Source organism: Myxocyprinus asiaticus, chromosome 26, assembly GCF_019703515.2.
Source record: "Myxocyprinus asiaticus isolate MX2 ecotype Aquarium Trade chromosome 26, UBuf_Myxa_2, whole genome shotgun sequence".
In the NCBI taxonomy this organism is placed as follows: Eukaryota; Metazoa; Chordata; class Actinopteri; order Cypriniformes; family Catostomidae; genus Myxocyprinus; species Myxocyprinus asiaticus.
This window is the reverse complement of record NC_059369.1, coordinates 23,420,760-23,444,198: the sequence shown is the minus strand read 5'-3', so window position 1 is coordinate 23,444,198 and position 23,439 is coordinate 23,420,760. Positions and strand designations below refer to the sequence as shown.

The following is a 23,439-nucleotide window of genomic DNA, read 5'->3' as shown; positions in this document are numbered from 1 at the left end:
CAGCTTCAAAAGACGTGTCTTCCGAAAGCTGCTTTAAGCTCTGGTAAAAAGGCAAGCCTTAAAATTTGCTTAAGCTTTGGATTATATTCATATGCAAAGAACTCCCATGTGTTTATAGTACTGGCTGTGTTTGTGTGATATACTGTGGGAGGTGACATATAGTGTGAAACTACATCTTCTCTAAAGGCTACGGGCGTTGATTATGAACTCACCCAGAGCTTCCATCGGAGGCTTGCCCAGGATGGGCCGCAGGCCAGGGGTGGTGCTAGTGCCCGGGGTGGGGGCATCGTTACGAGGTGTGGGGGTGTTAGACTTGAGACCAGGCGTGGAGGATTTGTCATTCTGCAGATGTGAAAAAGGAAACAGTTAAAATCCCCCCCAACGAGGCATCATCCAGACAGAAGATTTGAGTGCCGGCTGAACTTGATCCAATCCAGCTCTGACAAACTCACTACTCCTACAAACTATAAACCCTGCTATTTATCCCCAAACCCATTACTGCTACAATGGAGATGAAGCTCGTTTTATCCTTTCCCTTGCTTCTGCCTCTAATCTTTTTTTTTTATGCAGAGGCCCAGGATGGTTAAATGCATTGAGTTATTAGCAGGGAAGACAAGACTGATCCAGCTATGGGAATGCATTATCCCTGACATTTACAGATGTATTTAAAGCTGAAGCTGGGAAACAGACATTCACTTCTGAGCCATTTGAGAGAGAGAGAGAGAGAGAGAGAGAGAGAGAGAGAGAGAGAGAGAGAGAGAGAGAGAGAGAGAGAGAGAGAGAGAGACTGGAAAATCAGAGGCAATTAAGCTTTCCTAGCTAAGCGCCCTTCTCTCTCCCATCAAACCCTTTTCTTAAACATATCCTATAATTGTACTTTAGTGGCACAGACACAGATTCTCTAAAATCAGAGTTGCAAAATCCAGATAAACAGAGCTGAAAGACTTAAATGCAACATAGTCCATTTGTGCAATTTGCATCTAAGCATAAGGGAGATCCTTACATGACCGTGCTCCTTGTTTTTGGAGGAGGGAGTGCTGCCGGAGGAGGCCACAGAGGCGGGACTGTTGGGCATGTCCTTTTTTGCAGGGCGGGGCTTATCTATGCCATTCTCAGGAGGGGAGTGGGCAGGGCTGCCTCTGGGAGTGGCAGGGTCCTATTGCACAAAACAAAAACAAAAAAAGGGGTAAACATTAGGTAAACATTCAAATAAGATCACATGTGTAAGGAATAATTGATGATGGACCGATGAATAACTAAAATGAATGCAAACACGAGGTAGTAAGGTGGCATTTATACCTTGGGTGTGCATTACCTTTTAATAATTCAAAAGTCTGGACTCAATTATAATTTTTAAACCATACGCACAACATCAGGTTTTCATCCCCAAAATGTTTTGTACGCCACTGATTAAGTTGCTTAAAAGCCCAGGCTACAGTTGCTTGATCAGAAAAAATGTGTAAAGCGGTCAACAAACCTGGAACTTCCTAAAAGCTGTGTAGTTACAGAAAATAAATCAACACCTTGGAACATCGTTCAACCAATCAGAATCAAAAATATCAATGCCGCCAAATATATTTATCTTTCCCTACTTGAGACTGTATATGTTTCTTACCTCATTGGACACATCAACCACAAGATCATCACTTTTGTCTCCATCACTGTCCTGAAAACACAAAGTTAATGCACTAGTTAGTCCTCAGCACTGCGTTACAGAGAACAGAAGACTCTTAAATTACAAGCCCACATCAGAGCACTCACATATCGACTCATGCTGTCTTTGTCTTCCACTTTGCGTTTCTTGGAGTCCAGGCTGTAATCAGAGGAGCCACGGTGCTTCTCGCTGGTTGTGCGAAGGCTATCTGATGGAGAGATGGAATTGTTCTGAGGAAAGAAGAAAGTGCCATCAGATTACCAACCCATATCATTTTAAGAGATTTTTTTATTTTTATTTATCTTAACCTGATTTCAGTTTTTTGTTTTTTTCTTCTTTTTTTGCACCTGACGAAGGAATTCAGATTTTAAAACAATTGCATGACAGGTACTTTACAGCTGTTGGATTTAAAGAGGATCCAAAAATGGGGATAACCACAGCAAGAAAAAGAGACTATGCAGAATAGCTCTCATCACTCAAAACAGACTTAAAAAGCCAAAAGTGTCCTGTCCATTCCAATCACCTGACTTCATCCGATCTAAAACAGGCCTAACATAATACAGTAAAACTCGCCAAGCAGTATCTAACAACCAAGAGTAGACTAAACAGGCAAAAATGCGCCGGGCCCGCACTACAGAGTAGAAACAGTTAACCAGACCAAAGAGGGGCTTGTTTTCACTGCCCCACCACCCCCTTATTCCCTTACTTCCCTCTCTCACTCCCTCCATCTTCGAAAAGAAACAAACCACTTCAGAAAGACATGAGCAACACGTTGGTGTCGAACAACGGCCCTTTATCTGCGAGTATCCCAAATTGGGTTGTGTTTGAGAGCATGTAATTGCCATTGATTGCTGTAGCGTGTTTGGACATTTCTCAGTACCCTTCCCTCAGCATACTATTGGCCTGCGGTCCAGACTGACAATGACTTAAGAGCAGACAAACAGAAAAAAGACCTGGGTCCACAGGGAATGGTGGTGACTCTGCCTGTGGCCACTGTCCAGTGTACTTCAATGCTCACTGAAGCACACAATGCAATGCTAAAATATTTTTACTAATTCAGTCAATCTTCAGTAGCACAATTCTTAACCGTTGGGTCGCAGGTCTGTTGTGACAGTGTCATGGACAGCAATGAAAAACATGAAAAAAAAGTAATAACATGATAATAACTAAATCATGCACAATAAGGGATGCAAAATAAAAAGGCTTATCAACTTTTAAAAGGGAGAAGAAACTTCCTATATCTTTCATTGTCGTCATCAAAGGCCATACTTTGAATCAAACTCAACTGTATTTTCACTTGGTATAAGCTAGCCAAATAAGCCAGTTTATGTGGCATGCCCTCATACAAACAAAACCATGAACCAAACAACGCAAAATAAAAGAAAATGCAACCCAGGTTACATTAAATATGGATTACGTTTGGTGTAGTGCTGGGTCACCACTTGATGTCCAATGTAAATTCTGGGTCTTGAAGCAAAACCAGTTTAAAACCACTGATTTAGCATACACGCTCCAGGTAGCAAGGAGTTTATGGTAAAGTAGACAAGACTTTGAGAGCTCCCTGGGTGCTTTCTCAACCCAATCCAACTCCTAGAGCTTTATTCATTTCTTCCCAAGACCCTTCACTCAATGTGAAGCAACAAGATTCAAAGGGAAAAAAGCAGCCAGATTGCTTGGTGTAAGAGGAAACTAAGCCGAGACTATGTAGTAGTGGACTGGGCTGAGCGCCCAACAGTCTCTGTCTTTCTCAATCTCTTTGCATGATGTCTGACCTTTTAAAGAGATGCTTAGTGTGACTCATTAAAGAGAGTCACAAGCGTGCTATCAGATGACCTTAGACAACAGCAACAGAAAACACAACAGCACCCGGATTGCTAACCGCCAGTGGAGCTCCCCTTCCTTCAGACATGACTGCACCCATTCAGCCCTCGCCGGACCGGCAGAAACCCAATCTCACGGCCACAATCAGCCACCAGAGAGATTTAAGCCCCGTCGAATAAATGCCTTTTACAAGGGCACAGAGATGAGAGGGGGAAAAACAATCCCCACGCCTATACTCATACATATTTATCGCACTAGCAAAAGAGAGCGGTGAGGGGCGGTAAACAAGCAGAGATAGCAGAGGGGTGGGGAGGAGGAGAGAGAGGGCTAAAATAAATCCCACAAAGGAGAGTGGGAGTCGACATCATCTTTAATTGTGATGAAATTATAGAGCCGCGCTAATCTGCGCACTGTAATACGAGTCATTTCCCATCTGCAGTGAGATGCAAGTGCTTATTTCATAAAAAGCTTGTTTTTCTATTAGTCATTTTAATGAACGCAGATTACCCTTTCGCGCACGAGCCGCATGTGCTTCAGGATGAAGGATCTTACTTGACATTTACATAAATGGAAAATTTCTTAGGCATGAAATGGGCCAAGAGGTGCTTTACACCCAGTAAAACTAAGACATATTAGCTCTGTTCCAAGACCTAGCGAGCTGCTTTCAGAGGCAGTATTTTAAGGTATCATAGGCACACTCTCGATGTAAAGGTTGTTCCAAAAGGTAGGCAACTTCATAAAACTGCCTCCTAAGATTTGTCATCCTAATTAAATAAATCCAAGATGGTGGACAAGGCGAAAGCAATGTTGACCATAAATAAACTTTTTACATTTTATTCAATAAAATTCAATTTACATTTTATCCATAAAAAAAACATAGCAACGTCAACAACAAATTAATGAAATAATTTTCAAGTTGAGTTTCCAGTGTGAAGTGCCATTTGCTTGGCTACAGAGTTGATTCCTATGTAGAGCTTTCCAAATCGGTCCATATGAAGGTCAATGATGGTTAGGATGCTGCCTAGGCAGCTCACTAGGTTTTGGAACAGAGCTACTAAAACAGAGAAAAGAAAAAAAAAAAAACAGGGGCAACCGGAAACTCAATACTCACTGTGCTCTCTGTAGTCAGCAGACCCGGTCGGTGTTGAAGACATGCAGAAAGGCAAGACAAAACAGAGATAAACAAAAGTCAGTTCCCTGACTGAATGACAGAGTTAAGAGTGGATTTCATCAGCAGGCAGAATATGTCTTATGTACACAATACAGCCTGCACAAAATTTGCATTTATCCTTTTTTTGCCCTTGACAAACTGAGTGACAAAGAGTTTTGTGTGGAAGTTCAATCGCTTTATACACTTCTCTGAAAATAGTCTACATCCTTAAATGGAAAGCCATGAGAGTAGTGTACTCTTCTTGTGCAAACCTAAGAAGGTCAATAATGTCAGCAGCCTATAAGAGCTGCAATAATAATGACAGAGGGTAGAGTGTTATGAAACAAGAGTTTGTTTCACATAAGTAGTCTGTATGGCTGAGCGACTAATGTTCCACTCTCTTGGCTTTAAATGAGAGCATGTGCTCCTTACCTCTGTGCTCCAAGTCGTGGTGGTTTTTTTCATCCTTCACAGGCAAGTGTGGCTGACTTCCCAAGGCTCCCAGAGCCAGCAGGCCGGAGCCGGTGACCGGTGGGATTCCAGGGGGCTGCAGGCCAGAAGGGTGGGGGGGTAAAGCCACAGGGCCGTGGGCAGCGTGAGAGAGGTGCTGGGCCTGGAGTTGCTGCTGCTGTGGAGAGACAGATGACGAGTGGGCCAGAGGGAAAAAAAAAAAACAGAGAAAAACATGCCACAAAATAAACACACAAAAATTTCTGAGCCCCGTTAAGAACCACAGGCAGGGATCAGGGGATTTTTACATCCTCACACACTTGCATATTTGAGGGTCCTACAAACAGCTCTGCCTTTATGTTGTTCAGAGCTTACAAAAATCATAACCCTAATTTTCAAAAGATTCCAGTGAGTGGCGAGTTTACATTTCAGGTTTGCTGCTCAACTGTAACGAAAACTCTGGAGTGTCATGACAAAAGCATTCAATTTGATAAATTAATGCTAATAATTAGAGGTGGGCTGTGTGACCAAAATCTTATGTCATGGTATAAGCAATTTTACATCATGGCAACAGTATTTCACAATATAGTCATTTTGGAAGAAATTCAACCTCAATGTTTCATGTATTACATACAAATGTACTGTAGTAATGTTTATTTTCCCAATAAACTAGTGACTTCAAAAAAAAAAAAAAAAAAAGGTACTTCATCTAAATTCGATTTTTTTAACTAGCATTACATAACATTATACAAAAGACTCAAAATGCTAATACACTAATAAAATGATTGGTTGAGCCATGCTTGAAGCTGTTGTAAAATAGTTTACACTGGAAGCACCTATCTACGATACAGTTTGGAGAGAATATTATAGTTTTCTGCTTGGTGTTAGATTCTGGTATGCAAGAATATCTACCAGTAGACATTTTACCATTGTACGGTGTATACACAGTTATACCACTCAACCTTACTGTTGAACTACAAAAAATTTAAAAACAACCTCTTGCAGTCACACTCGCTCTAACACACTCACCAAAAGAGAGTTGTCAAGCCCCATTTAAGATACAGTTTAAAGACAGCAGGTGTTGGAATGCTGTCAGCTCATTGGCTTAACACCACCTGCTCCTTAGACCCATCAAAATGCTGGATATATATACTAGATTTACTCCCATCACATTTGGGTTTAGTTACTTATTACACAAAGTACGAGTCACTCGAGAAAACCAAACATCAGCAGCAGCTGGTGTGCTTGTGTCGAATGACCAATGGCCAAGAGCGAGGGGTCCTGTGCTGGCATGTGTTCAAGCCTCCAATACCTCCATCAATATTTGAAAAGCTTGGAGGAAACTGATGAGAGTTAAAACCACTCAGCATGGAAAGAGAGCAGTTTAAAGCAAGGTTAAATAAGAATTAGTGCCACCAGGAAAAAAAAAAAGAAAAAATTTATTTCCACAATTTATTAGCATCCTCAGGAAGAATGAATTATTCATCTGGCTGTTATGGTATGTACCTCCCCACTTTTTACAGACCTCAAGTCAATCAATGACCATTTACAGTCAGAGAAACTTGCCGTAAGTTTTTCCTCTCGATGCGAAAAGGGTAGATGTTATTGGCTATGTACAGCAACCACGGAAGTACAACCTTTACGAATTATAAGCAGGTCATTAATGCCATGGCTTAAGTAAATATCAATACTAAAGGCTTATTTATAAGTCTAGAATGCTCCAAAAGCTTGCCCTTTCCAGTGGGTAAATCATTATTAAGATGTCCATCACAAGCCCTTATTCAGGGCGAGTATAATTGCTAACAGCTTTGCGGATTATTTGCACAGCTGGCTGTATATTGAGGCTCGGGGCCTTTGAGATTGGCAGGAGAGCGAATGGTATATAGAAGAGCTCCGCTTGGGATTTGAACCTGCAACCTTACCCTCCCCGACACAACAGAGCTGCCAAGCCAATTATGAGCTGCGGATCTGTGAGGAGTAGTGATAAGGGAGTGCGTGAGGTGTGTGTGTCAGAGAGAGGCACTGAGCGTGGGTGGTGGGCACATGTGCTTGAAGAGAGAGTGAAAGGGCAGGAGAAGAGGAGTGAGATAGTTAGACAAGAGTGGAAGTGAATGATAGCAAGAAAGACACTGTGTTGGTGGTGGTAGGGTGTTCATGAGGATGTGTCAGGAGGTGAAGAACTGCCAGTAAAGCAATAAAAGATTGTAGTGAGCGAGTGTGTGTGGCTTCAAAGATGACGACTGACCACATGGGAAATTAAAGAAGCTGGTGATTCACGGGGGAGAATCCTCCCTGCTCATTCCAGCTAATGAGCCACTGATGTGTAATATGCATGGACAATAACAGAACCCTCATTAGAGTGTGGGCCATGAAAACAAGAAAATAAAGAAATAAAATGCCTCCAGTAATTTAATCTTCCAACATAAAGACCTTCTTGATGGGTGTTAATCTCTCATTTTGCTGCAAAACACCAAATGTCAGCCCAGTTTAAAAACATTTACATTAGACAATTCAAAAGATAAGTGGTGAAATCAGACAACTGCTTGCTTGTATTCTCAAGTGTGTAAGCTAAACAACCCCCTCCTGAGTTTAAGTGCTGTAACCATGCAACGTGCAGGCCTAACAGGATTCAAAAACATGAAGCCCTATGATTCGCCCTCTTGGCCACAAACATACTTAATTGGGCCCACAGCACAAGCAGGGGCTGTCTTAATAGAGATCTATCTATACATCCAGAGCAGACAAATTAAATATTAAGCTACAAAATCGCCTGATACCTGCATGTGTCCGTTTCACCATGAGCAGCCCATGTGTACAGTAAACCTACAGTACAGCAAGTCCTAAACTTAACCACAAATCACCATAGCCCATGAACCCCTAAAAGTCTGACCAAAGGATGTAACCTATTCAAGATTGGGCAAGATCAAAAGTAAAATTTTAAAATTGGTAATTGAAAAAGCCCATATTGATTGGCAGCACTTGTCAAGTTGTATTTGTTCACAACATAGTAAATGCATTAGGTATTATGAACTAACGAACAATATTTTTACAGCATTCACTAATCTTGCCTAATGTTAATTCATGAAAACACAGTTGTTCAGTGCTAGTTCATAATGCATTAACTAATGTTAACATGTACAACTTTTCCTTTTAAAAACTTTTAAGTAGGCCTATATGCTGAAATTAACTTAACCCAAGATTAATGTTGTAAAACAAAAAGGTTGTTCATTGTTAGTTCACATTAACTAATGTAGTGAATGAATACAACCTAATTTTTTAGTGTTACCACAATTATTATACACATATTGAGAAAATTAAATAAAAAATAATGCAGTAAGCGGTCCAGAAACAACTGCACACAATGTAAGCCAAGTGCAACTTAAACTACTTCTCATTCTATACATTTTAGTCAACACACAGGATGCATGAATCGCATTTATTTAAAGCACATTTTAAAAGGTGTCCATTGGAGAGGCAGAGATGTACATGATTGCGAGGGATCAAAATGTTTAAGAATTGGTCCATATTGATTGACCAATATTCTTAATATTGGGGAGGGAGGGAGGGGTTGTCCTCCTCAGTGCCTATGGTGGTAACAGCCCAGACCAGTCCTGTCCTAACAAAACAGGGAGGAAATGGAGTTTAAGGGGGGGAAACTGAGGATAAAATAAATTGTGGATTGTAATGCTTATGCTTTTCTAAAATAAATAGGGCTAGTGTAGATAAACATAAAGCCAGATATGCTGAGCTGCCAGGAGGCCATCTTAAGACCTCTGATCAAAGTCATAGCACAGCAGAAAAAAAGCAGTTGCCCTAGATGCATCCTATTACCGGCTCTGAGGTTCATCAATAAGAGATGCTAGTGGTTTCTGCTCTAAAAGTGTGTGTAGCTCTCGTCTCACCTCTGCCTTATCCTATTTATGAGGACTCTGGCACCTATGTGTGTACACACAGCCTGCCATGTTTAAATACAAATGCCCATCAACTCAAAAACAATATTAATGCCTCTCTCAGACAAGTGTCTGTATCTGCCAAGGTCTGAAGAATGACAACCACCCCAACATAAAGTGAGCCCAAAAAGTATTTAGACTTAATTCATACATAATGTATGGATTTCATTGTATTGGAAACAGAATATCAAATCAGGTGGCATCTGCAAACAAATGGTTCTGGACCTTTTGTCAGAACTAACTTCACTTTTCTGATCTCTTACTATAATTATTTTTAACCAACTGGTGTCAAGGTGAGGTTTAGTGGATGTATAAAATCAGTTCTCTAAAACACTACAGGCAGTTCCCCTCAGCACAGTTCCCCTCTAATAACCACAGGTATTAACTATGGACATGTTTCATTAATGTTTGACTACCAAAAGTTGTCCATTTACTTTGTCTTAATTTGGAACTATAGGCCTCGCTCAGTTGTTTTACAAATTTAAACCCAACCTACTTCTTTGTGTGAAATATTTAGCTGGAGAAGTGTGTTTGTGCTGTATTCCTTTAAAATAAATGCCATTTGTTATGATATTTTTTTATATGATACAAAGGCATTCAGACAGACATGTGTGGCTTAGGTGGCTTAAATGTACAAATAAGTTTTGGGGTACCTGTATGAGATGAAGTTCATTTTCGAGGCTAAAACCTCTACTGTAATTTCACTTTTGGTACCGGAATTCACTCCTTTCCGGAGTCGTCGTCTGGCCTTGCATGAAGCAAAGTTTTTTAAAAAATGTACAGCTCTTAAAAGGAATTACACTCCAAATTCAATCCATTGAGTCATTAACCAATGAAGTTGGCCTGCTGCATTACAACATCAAAGCTATCAGACAGTGATCAGTCCAGGAGATAAGATGGCATTTAAGGGCAATCACATGCCTGCCCAGCCAGACCTGATTCCAGAAATTATCTCGGAATACATGTCAATGGTGAGGATCTAATTGAATCACAAACCCACCGTCAAACCTTCACCTCCCCTTTATCCGATTCTTCTGTAAAGCAAATCCTAAGAAAGTGAATCAAAGCAGGGTTAACACGTGTAATCAGATCAGTGCTCGCCCTGCTTTGGATGCACAGGAGGTCAGATTTGCTTTTCTCTACATGTTGATAGGGATCCTGGTCACATGCCACTGATCAATAAGCAACTGTTAGAAGTCGGTTGTGGGCGTTTCTAGGAAAGCAATAGCTGTAGTAGCTCAGGGATGTGGGTGCAAGACCATATTTGTTTTAATTCCCAGTGCAATCCAGGTCAGCAAAGAGGAATGAGCCTCCCCTGTACAACCTGATCTAATTAAAGGTATCCAGCCTCTAAAGAGAGCTCTGAACAGCTCCTGGATGCAGACTCAGGGGACAAAGGATGCTAAGGACACTGCAGCCACATATATAGGGGCCTAAATAAAGCTTGGTCGATGCCAACAACACAAGGTGTCCGGCCTTATATTACATAAACAATAATGCAGTAATTGGCCAATAGTTAAACATACACAACGCACAAAGTGAAACCTAATACTTTCACACTCAAGCCACAAATATACATGTCAACACACAGGATGCATGCACTTCATTTCTTCAAAACACATTTTAAAAAGGCATTTATTTGAGGGGCAAACCTGGACATTAAAATAAGATACTGATTCCAAATGAATCGTTAAAATTGTTAACAGTGTTATTTGGCATCTAAAACAGTGCAGGTTTGCCCCTTTTTTAGGGTCAAATGAAGTAATTAAAGGGGTATACACACGGTGAGAGGCAGATTGGGAAGTCCACGTACCCCGATGATAGCATTCAGTTCAGTCATTGTCACTTGCTTTGCACGTTCAACAGCTTGCGCTACTTGCTGTTGGTGCTGCAAAAGAGAAAATATTATTAAACTTCTTACATTATAATAGTAGTCAATTTTATGAAAAAATAACTAGCTTAAATCTTTGACTAATCTCAAAATAATGCATCTAAAACGTAAAATGTCTGAATGCTTTAAAAATAAAAACACTAACAAAAAAAATCCATCATAAAGCTCACCTCTTGTGACAGAAAAGGCATAATCTGGGCTAGAATCGCATTGAGCCTTTTAGCAATCTCGGTCTGGAAAAGAAAAAGTGGGAAAAGTTAAAAAAGGGTTCATTTACTTCTGTTAAAGAGCACCACTAAGCCTTTTTTAGCATTTCCGAACGATTACGGCAATTACCACGGCAATCAGAACCGCTTGACTCGACACACTCCAAACTGCGTGATATTGACATGTGAAATATTTAAAACATTATGAGAGCCCAGGGGAGAGAGTGCACAGCTGTGATGTGTACACTCCAAACTACACAGAAAACGAGCCAGACACACTGAGGCTGTGTTAAGAGTAGCAGTGCACTTGATCTACTATTAGCCTGCAGGTACAGTCTACTACCACCCAAAACTTTCCACTTCACATTTACACCTCAAACATAATCCGATATGTACTGCATTAAAGGAAACTCCACAGATGTTAAAAGGCTGATCTGTTCATTTCAAATGTCTCCATAACAAAATTACTGCCAACTCCTGTCGTTTAGCAGATGTTAAATAATGCAGACATTCCCTGAGGACATGTTGGAAGCAGGCAACTGTGATAAAAGACTTAAGTGCTGACCACAAAAAAAAAAAAAAAAAAAAAAAAAGTTTTATGAATTTCTACCATTTAGAAATTGCCCACAACTGGTCTAAATAGCAATCAGAGCCACAATATTTACAGCAACTTTGCTGCTTCAGTGTTTTAATTCATGACATTAATAATATATTCAAGAGGAGATACCAAACCTTCCTGCTTGATGCTCAATCTACACAAAATTTTCAAAATACTTTTAAAACTTGGGTGCAAATTTCTAAAGAAAACTAATTAGATAATTCCCATGACCTATTATATATACTTCTTGGCGCAGAACAAGTTTGTTTTGGTTCGTAGGAATATCAGACCCAAGTTGATGATGTTTGAGTTCAAAACGAGATGAGCCTTTGCAATAGATCAGAAAACGGCCTCATCACAATAATGTGTTAGCCGTCACTCCTGACTAATGAACAAAGGTGGATTAAGTCCAGACTTGTTAGGAGCCGAGGCCTATTGCGGCTTCGCCAGACCCCACCTTTTTCATTTTCTCAGCATTCTGCCCCACAGTCCCTCCCTTCATCTAGCCGACCATAGGGACACAACCTCCATTCTCTCTCCGCCCGCCTGCCCGTTGCCATGGCAACTGTAGCCGAGCAGGCCCCATCTCCTATCGCGCTCCGATCATTATGCAAATGGTACATCAGCTTGACCGTAACAGACTGTAAAATCATATTACGTGCACACAGGCAGGTCATTAAATTGAATTTTCAGCCTGTCGATTGGATGAGTACCGCACACAAATGGTAGATAAAAAGCAAAGCCAGGGCTCTCCACCCAAAGGCTACATGCAGCTGCAGTAAGATGTACTCCATCCTTCTTCCTTACCATCATCAGAAGCCAGCAGGAACACAACACCGCCAACATCACAGCCTCTTCCAGTGATGAAAGGGCTCACATCACAGGTCTGGCACTGGCTTTGACTGAGACCAAAGGAGAGGGGGAGGAAAGCCTCTGAAAAATAACTCTGCTACAGATACATCATCTATAGAATTTATGAGGCTCAGTTGAACCCAGGGCCAGAATGGAGCACAAACACATCACAGGGATTTCGGCTCTATATTTCATTTCAATGGCAAACACGCAGCGCTGAGCCGACCAGGAAATTATTTATAACATATTGCCGAAAATACCAAGCAGTTGCAGGAGCCAGACACAATATTTCTTTACAAGATACTCAGCAAAACCTGAGAAAGTTTCGCTCACTCTCATCAAAGCAATATAGACGTGTGTCAGGCCAAGCTATAGGCAATATATTGTTGTGCAAAGCCTAGCAGGCCATTGCAAAAAAGGGCACAGCGAGCATAATCTGAGATGGATATCAGTCTATGTCGAAGGCATAGTGTTACATCAACATGACAACAAATAAAGAACATATATAAAGAAGATTCATATATTATATATATATATATATATATATATATATATATATATATATATATATATATATAGTGTGACTATCGTATCAGGCAGTATTGTTTATTTTTTATTATCAGCATCATTCTAAAGCAGATAACACAGAGCTTATGACTGCTTAACAGTTTACTCTTTTTATTAACCAATAATATTTTTTCCAGTAATTTTTTATGTTTAAATGCCTAATAATGGATACAACTACCCTGAGCTAGAATATGGCCAATTTTATCCGTTCTAGACCAAAAATAAATAAATAATAACTGACTATTGGTCAAAATTCCCATGTCCCAAATTTTGCTCTATACGTTCTCAAAGCTATAGCCAAACAACGTTCTGGTGACAGAAAGTAAAGAACTGATAATATGACAGCATGTTTGCTTTTCACCAATGCCATAGGATCAGGGGATACTCAAAGGTTTAGCTTTCAGACACCAAACTAGACTACCGAAAAAATACTAGAAGAAAGCATCAACAAAAATGGTTGAAAATCCAGCTCAGTATATAATCCTTATTTGCTGAGATAAACTGCATCAATAGCAGCCAAACATTTGACAGGATTTGCTGAGAGGCCTGGAGAGCATCGAACACATTCCTTAAGGGCTTAACGCCACGTTGACAGCTGGCCGAGGGAGGTCAAGGGTTGCCTTATCTGACGCTCACTCAAAAGCATCATGCTTTATCTTGCAAAAACAATCCTGCTGTTGGGGAAAAACATGTCCAACAGTGGTAGAGTACATGTAAAGCTAGCATGTGCAAGGCATAATGTATGCGTCTATGATGAAAGTGGCGCTGTGCATTGAGCTGGACAAGCAGAGCTTTTAGCTACAACTGCAGATAAAAATAGGATGTCACTTTAAGCAGATGAAAGCCTGGCTCTTAAGTGGCAAGCTTCACGCTCTGGTACACAATTACAGGTACTCTGACCTGTCTAGCACCATTTCAAGAGCACTCCAGGGCCAAGCTGTCAATGGCATGCTGAAAGCAATTTGTCTGTTGCCATCAGCGCCAGCGGAATGGAGTGAGACGCTGATGAGCATTGAATATAGAGGAAAACAACTGCTCCTTCAAGGCATGTATCTCCATCACAAACAACACTTGACCTACCTAGGATGATGGGCCCCTGTATTCTGCTGGGGTGAGAGGGTGGTAATGCTCTCTGACAGACTGACACTCAGTAGTAGAGGTATAACAAGGCCTATATATATATGTGTGTGCCACAGGTGATCGCACTACTTTACAAGGTTGTTAACATGCAGCTGAATTGAGAACTGGCATAAGAATTTACCTGCATTGATTGGCACTAGTAAAGCTGTGCTGTGCTTTCCTTTGTTTTCTTAAAACTGAAGTGTGTAATTTCAGTGCAGCTTGCATCCCCAAATAGAAATACAAAAATAAACATTGTTTTCAAACAGATTTCCCAAATAATCCTGTCCCAAACTCACGCCATTGATTGAGTCGATGTTGCCGTGTCTGGCAGGTCAGGATGCACAAAAAAGTGCAATGTTCTGATAACACCACAGAAGAAAAAAAAAAAAAAAAAAAAAAAAAAAAAGCCTATAAATGGTTTATTATATTTGTCTCTGCAAATAAAGCTGGGATAGTAAGAAGTATTTAAACATAAAAAAAATGATGAACATCAGCTTAAAAAAAACTAAAACATTGTCTATGCCCTGCATCATTATAATTATCATTATGAGACGGATTGTGCAGGTACATTCCTCTTCACTTATTTTCATGACCCAACCGCAATAAACAGTGACGTGTTTCCCAATCATCACTCAGCACCACACTCTCTTTAACAGATGCTCTGTGTACTCACCTCACTGAGCCAGTCAGTTTGCTTTGGCTAACATGAGGACAATCCAGCAGTTTGCAAACACTTCCGAGGGCACCCCTTTTTTTTCAGTGAGGGCAGGGCATGGGCTTTCCTCAGAATCTCACAACAGGTGAGAAAATCTCATCCAATCAACCCAAAGCAAGCCACGCTGTGAGCGGGCCTCTGTCATCACAGAAGCTCATTGTCATGGAGCAGCTGCCATTACAGCTGCATTTCCTCCCCTCTCTATGGCTGTCTGCAGGTTATCACATGCTATCGTGCATCCTAAAATCCGCATTACGCCGCAACTGTTTAAAATACAAAGCACCCAGAGACAGCAGAATGGAAGAGAAACAGATTGCCTGGCGGTTGAAATAAATCCTCAACGCTGAGAATAATATGTTATGGATCCAGCAATCTAATTCAGTTGGTTAACCACTCCTTGCCTGGCATCCGCTCCTGGGTTCAGTTTAACCCGGAACAACAGAGCTGGATAAATGGGTGGGATGGTGAGATGGAGGGATCTGCATGTTAGCTCATGAACACCCTTTACCTCCCTCCTCTTTAGAGGGTTAGCAGGTTGGAGCCGGCAGGGGATGAATTATTCAATCGTGCCTCCATAGGCTTTGAGATGGTTCCTGATAAAAGTCAAGGTGCTAAAATGGATCAGTTAATTAGCCCGTTTACACAGGGCCAGCCCTCCCATCTTCTATCATCCACGGCCCCCCAACCCCCCTCTTTTTCTACCCTTTCTCTTCCTTGTCCCTCTGCTGCCTGCTGGGAGATAAGTGACCAACAGGAAGCATCACATGGCCAAGAGGCCTGACAGGCAGAGGAGTGCAGTAGCTCACACTGTAGACACTGATGGATCGCCCTCCACCAGGTCCTCCCTGATGCCATTAACCTTCATAAGGTGGAGAAGGGGAGCAGGGTTGTCTCTGAGGTGGCCTAACTACATCTGGTGCACAGCACAATCTCATGATTATCAAGGGGATGAGAAATGTGTTATACATCAAAATATTGTCATGGTAAATCAGATTAGTTCTGTAAATGCGGTGGTAGAGAACACTAAATTTGAAGGACAATTTCAAAGCAGTGTCTTTAAGGTGTAGAAATTGAGCATTGAGAAAATGCAGGGTAAGAACTGATCGGAGGACATGAATTTATGGCAGTCTATTTTTCCTTAGTGTTAATTTATAAGGGGTGTCCTAAATGTGCTGACAAAATAGGGACTCCACAGACTGTGCTCCCATTAGTCATGAAGTCACACAGCCCCTCCTGCCAAAGTCCTGACTTTAATCTTATCAAAGCTGTCTGACCACACTCTGCTCAGCACAATCAGGAAGAATATTGACTGTGTTTTTTAATGTCCTGACTTCTAGCATGTTTCTAACTCGTGCTCACAATGCAGTCCACAGTCTCTCTCTCATCATCTCTACAGAGAACACTTCACTTGTCTACTAACACACCGGTGTGACTGCACTGACTGACGTCTACACACATAAGTGTGCTCTCAGGGATCCGTCTGCAACTGAGACTGTGTGAACAGGGATCAAAGGGCTACATACCTGTTTGTGCATTTCAATGTTCAGCCCATAGGACATCTCATAGTACTGAAAAAAAGAAAAGAAAAATGGAAAATACTCAGTTTTATTTTTTTTATACAACCCGAGCCACAACAAACATTCACCTCACATCAGAGGAAGAAGAAATATAAAGTCAGATTCTAGAGAAACATGAGGGGGTAAGAGGGGAACTGGCTTTTGATGCGCACTTCAAAATCATGTTCCATAACGGTGTCTCATATCTGCACAGCTTCTCTTTCTCTGTATGATACTGATAATGGAAGACAAAGAACCCTTGTATTTTAGAGCAATCAAAATTTTAAACATAAAAATAGCATTTCAAAGCTTGCAAAAGGAATAACCTGTTCTAGTACAACCTAAAGGCCATTTCTGACTTGAAATAAAAAAAAACAGGTGTCAGCACAGTCCATTGTAGGTCTAAACACTGACACTATCAGCTCAAACAGTCAGCGTGGGGATTCTACATGTTGTTTACCTAACCTCTCCTCCTCCTCTCTGACTGACATGCTTTTTCCTGTGAATGGAATGTTTAACTAGCGTCCCTGGGTATTGGTTAAAGTCATTGCTTGCGTGTTTACACAAGATAAGAGAATACACTTCCAGAGTTTAACCTTGTTTAGTTACAGCACAAAAAGCTTTGTTTTTTTCTCTTCCAATCATAAATCCTACCATGAGGTTGTTTTAATCTCTTGAACATCTACGACTGAATTTAGGGCTTTGGTGTTGTGTAAATGATTAAGCCTGTGATTAAGATTAACAATGAATTTATGTAGCAGTTTGTTTGTGTGTAAAATCTAGTTATCAAAGCCAGAATGATGTAGAGACTTTGGATTTCTGCTGCAATTGAGTATTTTCCCACAGACGCCTCTGGCACTCCTCCATCACCCCTCCCCCAATTTACGGCCATGCATTTGTCTGAGAGCAGCGTCTCCTTGGAGAATAATCAGATCCACACACAGAGGGAGACAGAGAGAAGGGGGAGAAGAGGTGGAGAGAGGGAGGGAGAAAAAGAGTAGAGGGGACAATGCTGTGGACCCCTACGTCTAAGGGGTGGTGTATGAAAGGGCCCAAGGCTAAGAGCAGTCAGTCAGGACCCTTTAATAAAGCAGGAGGCTGAACTAAAGGCACCAGAGGGGGTTTCATAAACTCATTCTAAAACACACACACACACACACACACACAACCTAACCTTCACCGCATCTACTATATGACAGCAGCTTACATATCGGGTAATCTTACCATGACATAATGGCGCTGCATCTCTGTCTTCTCATTGGCCAGTTTGTCGTACTCCACTTTAAGACTGGGGTGAAAAGAAAACAGATCAGTTACTTAACAGATATGCGCTTTCTTCACAGCATAAACCCACAAAAATAATCCTTACCGCCAACAATAAACTCAGGTTTTACGGCAGTTAATTTCAAAGCAAAATCAACTTGTTAACTTAAAATGATTAAAATGTTTTTGTTTTTTCTCTCCAAAGGGATGGATCAGATTTTTTTTTTTTTTTGACCTCCCTTCCGCGTTCGAATGTAACACAATTAGCCTGAGAGGTAATTGTACAAGCTCCGTTACAGGCATATAACTCTAAATGATTACCTGTGATACTGGGCTTGCAGGAACTGAAATTCGTCTTTGATCCTGTCACAGGACTCCGCCACTGTGAATTTGAAGCCTGGCTGACCAGGCTGGTGGGGCGCCTGAAAGACAGCCATCACATCAATCAAACTCAATTACATCCTCAGAGAACCAAATTTGTTTTCCACCGACTGCAGAGCGAGGCTCTAATGCATTCTGGGCCCTGGGAGAGCAGCTCTAATATTTCAGCCTGAATGAGGGTTGGGGTGACATCTGGGAGATTGCTGGAGTACCAGTAGCATTCTGACAAAGGAGGCGGGGGAATCTTTACAGTTCTGGGACCGCCTGAAGGGCCAGCCATTTTAGAGCTTCACATAAACACCAGTGGGAGAAATGGGGTCGCCTCGCTTGGATGGGTCTGAGCGTGCCAAACTGCGCCTGTAAAAATGCCGTTGTTTTCGCCCTCTCCTTAACATAGTTTAAATCAAGGTGCTTGCAGAAAACATGGAAATGCACTTGAGAACAAAAACGTTCAAAAAGGTGATTCTTTACCATTCAACATCAACTGCTTTATTGACAATAGGCTTTTTTTTTTTTTTTTTTTAACCATGCTTGATTGTGCTTCCAGTTGCCCTGCTCTATTGCTTCAAAGCATTAACACAGACATGGGGGCTTAGCAAATCATATGAAGGTGCACACCATGCACATCAGGATGTCATTTGTCATCTGCCCTTGCTCTCCAGCTAAACCGATGCAGATGTAGCAATTATGTTCCATATTAGTTCAAGAGGCACAACTTACCGGATGCCGGCCCTGTGGATACATATTGAAATGTATCCTTTATTTATTGGAGGTCTATTTGGTGGGGAGGTGTCCACTGGCACGCCACTGTACCCGACAAAAATCAGTCGGACACGAAGCCCACTGGACGCTGGGGGGCAAAATCCTGTGCTCTCAGATCTCTGCTGCTTGATCCCTTTTCGTGCAAAGAATGAAAACAAACAGATGAGAGAGAATGTTACATTCAAACACAGGGTTAAATGAGTTTGCGGTTCAGAACAAGACATGGAAACAGAGCTCTAGAAGCGCGTTTATAACGTATTCTCATTTGCACATAAAATCAATAATAAATAATAAAAAAATATATATATAAATTTTTTAAAAAAAAAACACAAACCTACCGGGCGCTACTTAACGCTGTAATGCTGTTTGCCAACGCTGGCTGGGAATTTCTACAAGCTCTTAAGCTAATGATCATCAGACTGGAACAATCAGCACTACACTTACTAGAACGCGTGATCGATAAACATGAGAAACCCTAAATAAAGCGGATCGCAAGAGTGAAACGACGACACACTACTAAAAATATGAAAATGCAACTTGGTTTCTTTGTTTGGCGACTGATTTTCTGAAGAAGGGGAAAAAATATCTATTGTTGCACTTCATATTGCATGAAACGATTGACCAAATAAGGGGCCGTTCACATCGAACACATCCTTAAATCCGTCTGAGCTGTTTTCAATTGTTTTTCTATGTAAACATGCGCTTGACGGACGCCTTTGACCGTTGCGCCGCGTTTTTTAGACGTCGTGTCAAGTTAAAAAGAACTTCAACTATTAAAAACGCGTCTCGAGACACCTGCGTTTTGTTCTATTCATACCTTTATAAAGCTAAAACACGTTAGTTTAGAACGGCCCATAAAAAGCCCGTAATTAAGTCGGCAAAAAGTGATAAGGCTGAAATGAGGAGTTCGGTTGCTGTGTGAGTGTATGAGCAGCGTTTCAAGACTTGGTTGGATAACAAGCTATTGTTGCTAGCTAACCTGCTAGCCCATCGTACCTGTCTTTGTGCGTCCGAATCGCCGAATCACTTCCACCGTTTCAGCAACTGCAATCAAGTTCTGAAATGTTAAACACCAATTTAATGTCTTACTCTTCGGCGCTGAGAGGAAGAAACGGTTCCTGGTGGACGCAAACGGCGAAAAACATCTCCCGTGAGCGCTCGCTCTCTCTTTCTCAAAAGAGGCGACTCGAGGAGTGTGTGAATCTCCGCGCGAGGGTCCAAGGCAGAGCAATACAGAAACGCCAAACTCCACAGCGCAGAAAAATGTTCGCGTAATCCACCAGAAAACACTGCCAAAAATGTACTTCCGATTTTGAAGAGGTTTGCAACGTTTAAAAGAGTAACGTTGTACTTCTTCGCCTTTCGCTCATTTCCCCCTTCTTCCAGCAACGCAACCCTGTGCCACACACAGACAGTCTACTGACACGAGGGCTGAGCCTTTGTGGCCAATCAGGTGAGAGAACTGAGAGTTTTGCCTTGGCGGCCAATCGCAGGGCCGTGTCCCCACGTGGGGACTGCGCCCTGACGCAGGACATCATCCTCGCCATTTTAGATCAGAGCAGGTAGCAAGCTGAACATTTCTAGGTATTTCTGAACAAAGTGGACCGATGTCACAATAAATGACTTTGTTTGTAGTTCAAAAATAACAGACGCCGTATACAAAGTAGGCGTCTTTTGGGCCAAAAACCAAGTGTTTTAATTCGTATAAGGGTGTTAAAACGTCGGATGTTTACATAAAGGTAGCTATCATTCTGTCGTAAAGTTTTAAGAGGACAACGGAATATTAAGTGATTATAAAATAATACACTTTAATATCTGTTATCTATTGTAATATCAGATTCGGGTTAGAAGTTTTTCTCGCGATGTTATTATTTCTATATCGTGTGTACAGTTGGCTCAGTTAAGTCAATTTTCAGTTAGCCTATAGAATACGACAAAACACGTACTGTAGTTTGGAATAAGCCGTAAATAATTGTATTTATTCCATTTAAAAAAACAAAAAAACAGGTCTAATCGGTGTTTAGACATCAGGCAATGTTTTTAAAGATTTATTTAGCCTGTGTCATGTTAATAACACCTCAGTATGTGCGGCTATAAGAATATGACCTATCATCAAGATGGACAGATAGCTAGCGTTGGGAATAAGATGATTGTTCAGGTTTGATCTCCGTGAACAATTGCCATGTCTGAGCTCAGCCGAAGCACCCAATCCTGTGCAGTTTCTTCCGCTGCACCCACGTGGGCTTCCTTTGCGGCTTTACAGCTTCTCGCCCAATCGCAAAGCAGCATTCATATTCTCTCGACTGCAATTGGACGGTTAAGGTTAAGGCTGTCATTCAAGAAGGTTTGTTGTCAATCAATACCACGCGGGGTCAAGCGCTGACAAATGCCTGTGCTTCTCGCTCTTCTGCCCGTGAATAGTGCCTGGAATGGCTGCTTAATTAGCTTCGAATGGCTTTTCTTTCCAGTTCAAACAATCTGTTACTACCACGCGGTAATGAGAGCCTAGCAAAGAAGCATGCAAACACTTAATAACATTAAAAAAAAAAAATCCCTTCACTCATAATCACGTTACCCACGTACCAATAAAGTCATATCAATGTCACCTACAATTTTGTAAACGAAGGGACCTTAATAATTATTAAAAGCTTATCTACTTACTGATGTTTTGAATACACCAAAACATCAAGACAAACGTCTTCAGATGCATGAGCTATAATTTTATTTATTGAAAAAGAAATAAAAGGTAATATACGTTGTTAGATCATGTTTGTTAACAAATGTGTTGAAAGTCGGTATTTATGCAGCAATTAATACTTTGTGATTAGGGACTTTTAAATTGTATGATGCTACCAACAAACAGGCAATTAAAAAAAAAAATTATTTAGGTATTATTTTTTATTTAAATTATTATTATTATTATTTCACTTGTGGTTGGGCACGTGTCCCAGTATTTCCATGTGACATACTTTCTATTTTATAATACACATACCAACATGGATAATCTACAACCTATAAACACCAGGGTGGTCTAGTAGATTTTCAAAAATTACAATGCACCATGACTTTGCGTAATGTTTATTCCAGGTCTGGGACTACTTAAAGTGTGGTGATGTGAAGACTAGTATTTATGGACTGTGGTTTTGGTTTTGTATGGGGGGGGTGTCATGCACAGAGACACACGTCAGGTTCTGTGGTTGGACTGTGACTGATACCATTGATTCTGTCCATCTTTGTGAGAAAAAAAAAAAAAGAATAAATCAGAAGGTGCTTATCAGGGTTGTTTCTTTGGCTTAGAAAGAAGCAGAATGTATGTGTGTGTGTGGGGGGGGGGGGGTGTCAGAGCTGGCAGACTAATCTCTCCCAGGCAACCCCCCATCCTCCTCAATAGAAAGTGCTTGGATTTAGAGCAACAAAAGACTAGGCCTAACCCCAGGGAGAAGACCAGGGCCCCTCCACTCACGCAGACCTCCTCACTGTTTATTTACATGGAAACCCCAGCCACTGTGAAACTCCCACCCCCAGAATTTACACATGCCACTATTTGCAGAGGTGCTTTTAATTCTTCATAGAACAAGGATAACCCACCCTGCTTTCAACCTGAGCTGCTGCCCAGTTCCCACACACCCACCTGGCCCCACACACACAACCAAAACACATGGCTACAAACAGACTGTCTGCGCTCAGACATTTGAATAACAATGTGTGCAAAGATTCCTGTTATTAAGGTAGTGTGTGTTTTTATGTTTCTCCCTCTCACACATGCTGCTATTTGAAAGAAGCCATTATAGATGCCTCTTCCCTGTTTTGGCTCAGCCATTTTTAACATACAGTATTATGCCAGTTCATAAGGAGGTCATACCTCTTGGGAGCTCCATTAAAATTGGTACACTGAAAACAAGGCACAGATAAATTGGAGAAACTGCAGCAGCATCCATCACTACCGATTGGTGCCGTATGCAGATTGCTCAGGATGTGGTCATTTATGTGATGCATAAAATGCCAGGGTGAAATGTAAACTCTCAGCCCATAAATGAGTAATGTGCCACACTCTCCACCATATTCAATCAGAGGTTCCTGCCCACAGAGCAGAAAATGATGAGTGAGTATTGTGCTACAGCACTGTCTCTAGGGCAATGACATGCTCGCGCTTTGGTACCTAAAAGCCAAGAGAACAGAGAGTGCAATCACACAAGTGCACACACCCACACACACACACACACACACATTCCAATCCCACAATGGACCCAGTGTGTGGTGAAGAGAATTGAATGGCCCACAGTGTATCAGGGTGACTCGTCAGGCTGTAATCAATGCAAACAGGATGAAAGGCCTTATCAAAAGGGACAAATGCAGACATGAACAGTGTCGCCAAACAAAAAAGGATGGAGCCGTTGGCAGAGGCTCCAGTCCAGGCTGAATGCAGCCAGCAGTGGGTAAACAGAGCCAATTACTACTCTGAAATTCTAATTCTCTGACATCAACAGCCACTCACTGATAT

At 41.3% G+C, this 23,439-nt stretch overlaps 1 protein-coding gene across 1 annotated transcript in view; it reads right to left on the bottom strand.

Moving 5' to 3' along the window:
- LOC127416874 (transducin-like enhancer protein 3-A) overlaps window positions 1-20,365 on the bottom strand; it is a 31,835-nt gene extending 11,470 nt beyond the window's left edge. The window contains exons 1-13 of the mRNA XM_051656459.1: window positions 19,935-20,365; window positions 18,897-19,071; window positions 18,117-18,217; window positions 17,757-17,820; window positions 16,500-16,544; window positions 11,087-11,149; window positions 10,809-10,913; window positions 5,058-5,253; window positions 4,587-4,594; window positions 1,762-1,884; window positions 1,616-1,666; window positions 1,004-1,156; window positions 213-342 (exon numbers count right to left, since the gene is read on the bottom strand). Of these exons, the coding sequence (XP_051512419.1) occupies window positions 213-342; window positions 1,004-1,156; window positions 1,616-1,666; window positions 1,762-1,884; window positions 4,587-4,594; window positions 5,058-5,253; window positions 10,809-10,913; window positions 11,087-11,149; window positions 16,500-16,544; window positions 17,757-17,820; window positions 18,117-18,217; window positions 18,897-18,920 (1,063 nt within the window). The 5' untranslated portion in view covers window positions 18,921-19,071; window positions 19,935-20,365. The remainder of the gene's footprint in view (window positions 1-212; window positions 343-1,003; window positions 1,157-1,615; window positions 1,667-1,761; window positions 1,885-4,586; window positions 4,595-5,057; window positions 5,254-10,808; window positions 10,914-11,086; window positions 11,150-16,499; window positions 16,545-17,756; window positions 17,821-18,116; window positions 18,218-18,896; window positions 19,072-19,934) is intronic.
- Window positions 20,366-23,439: the final 3,074 nt, after the last annotated feature.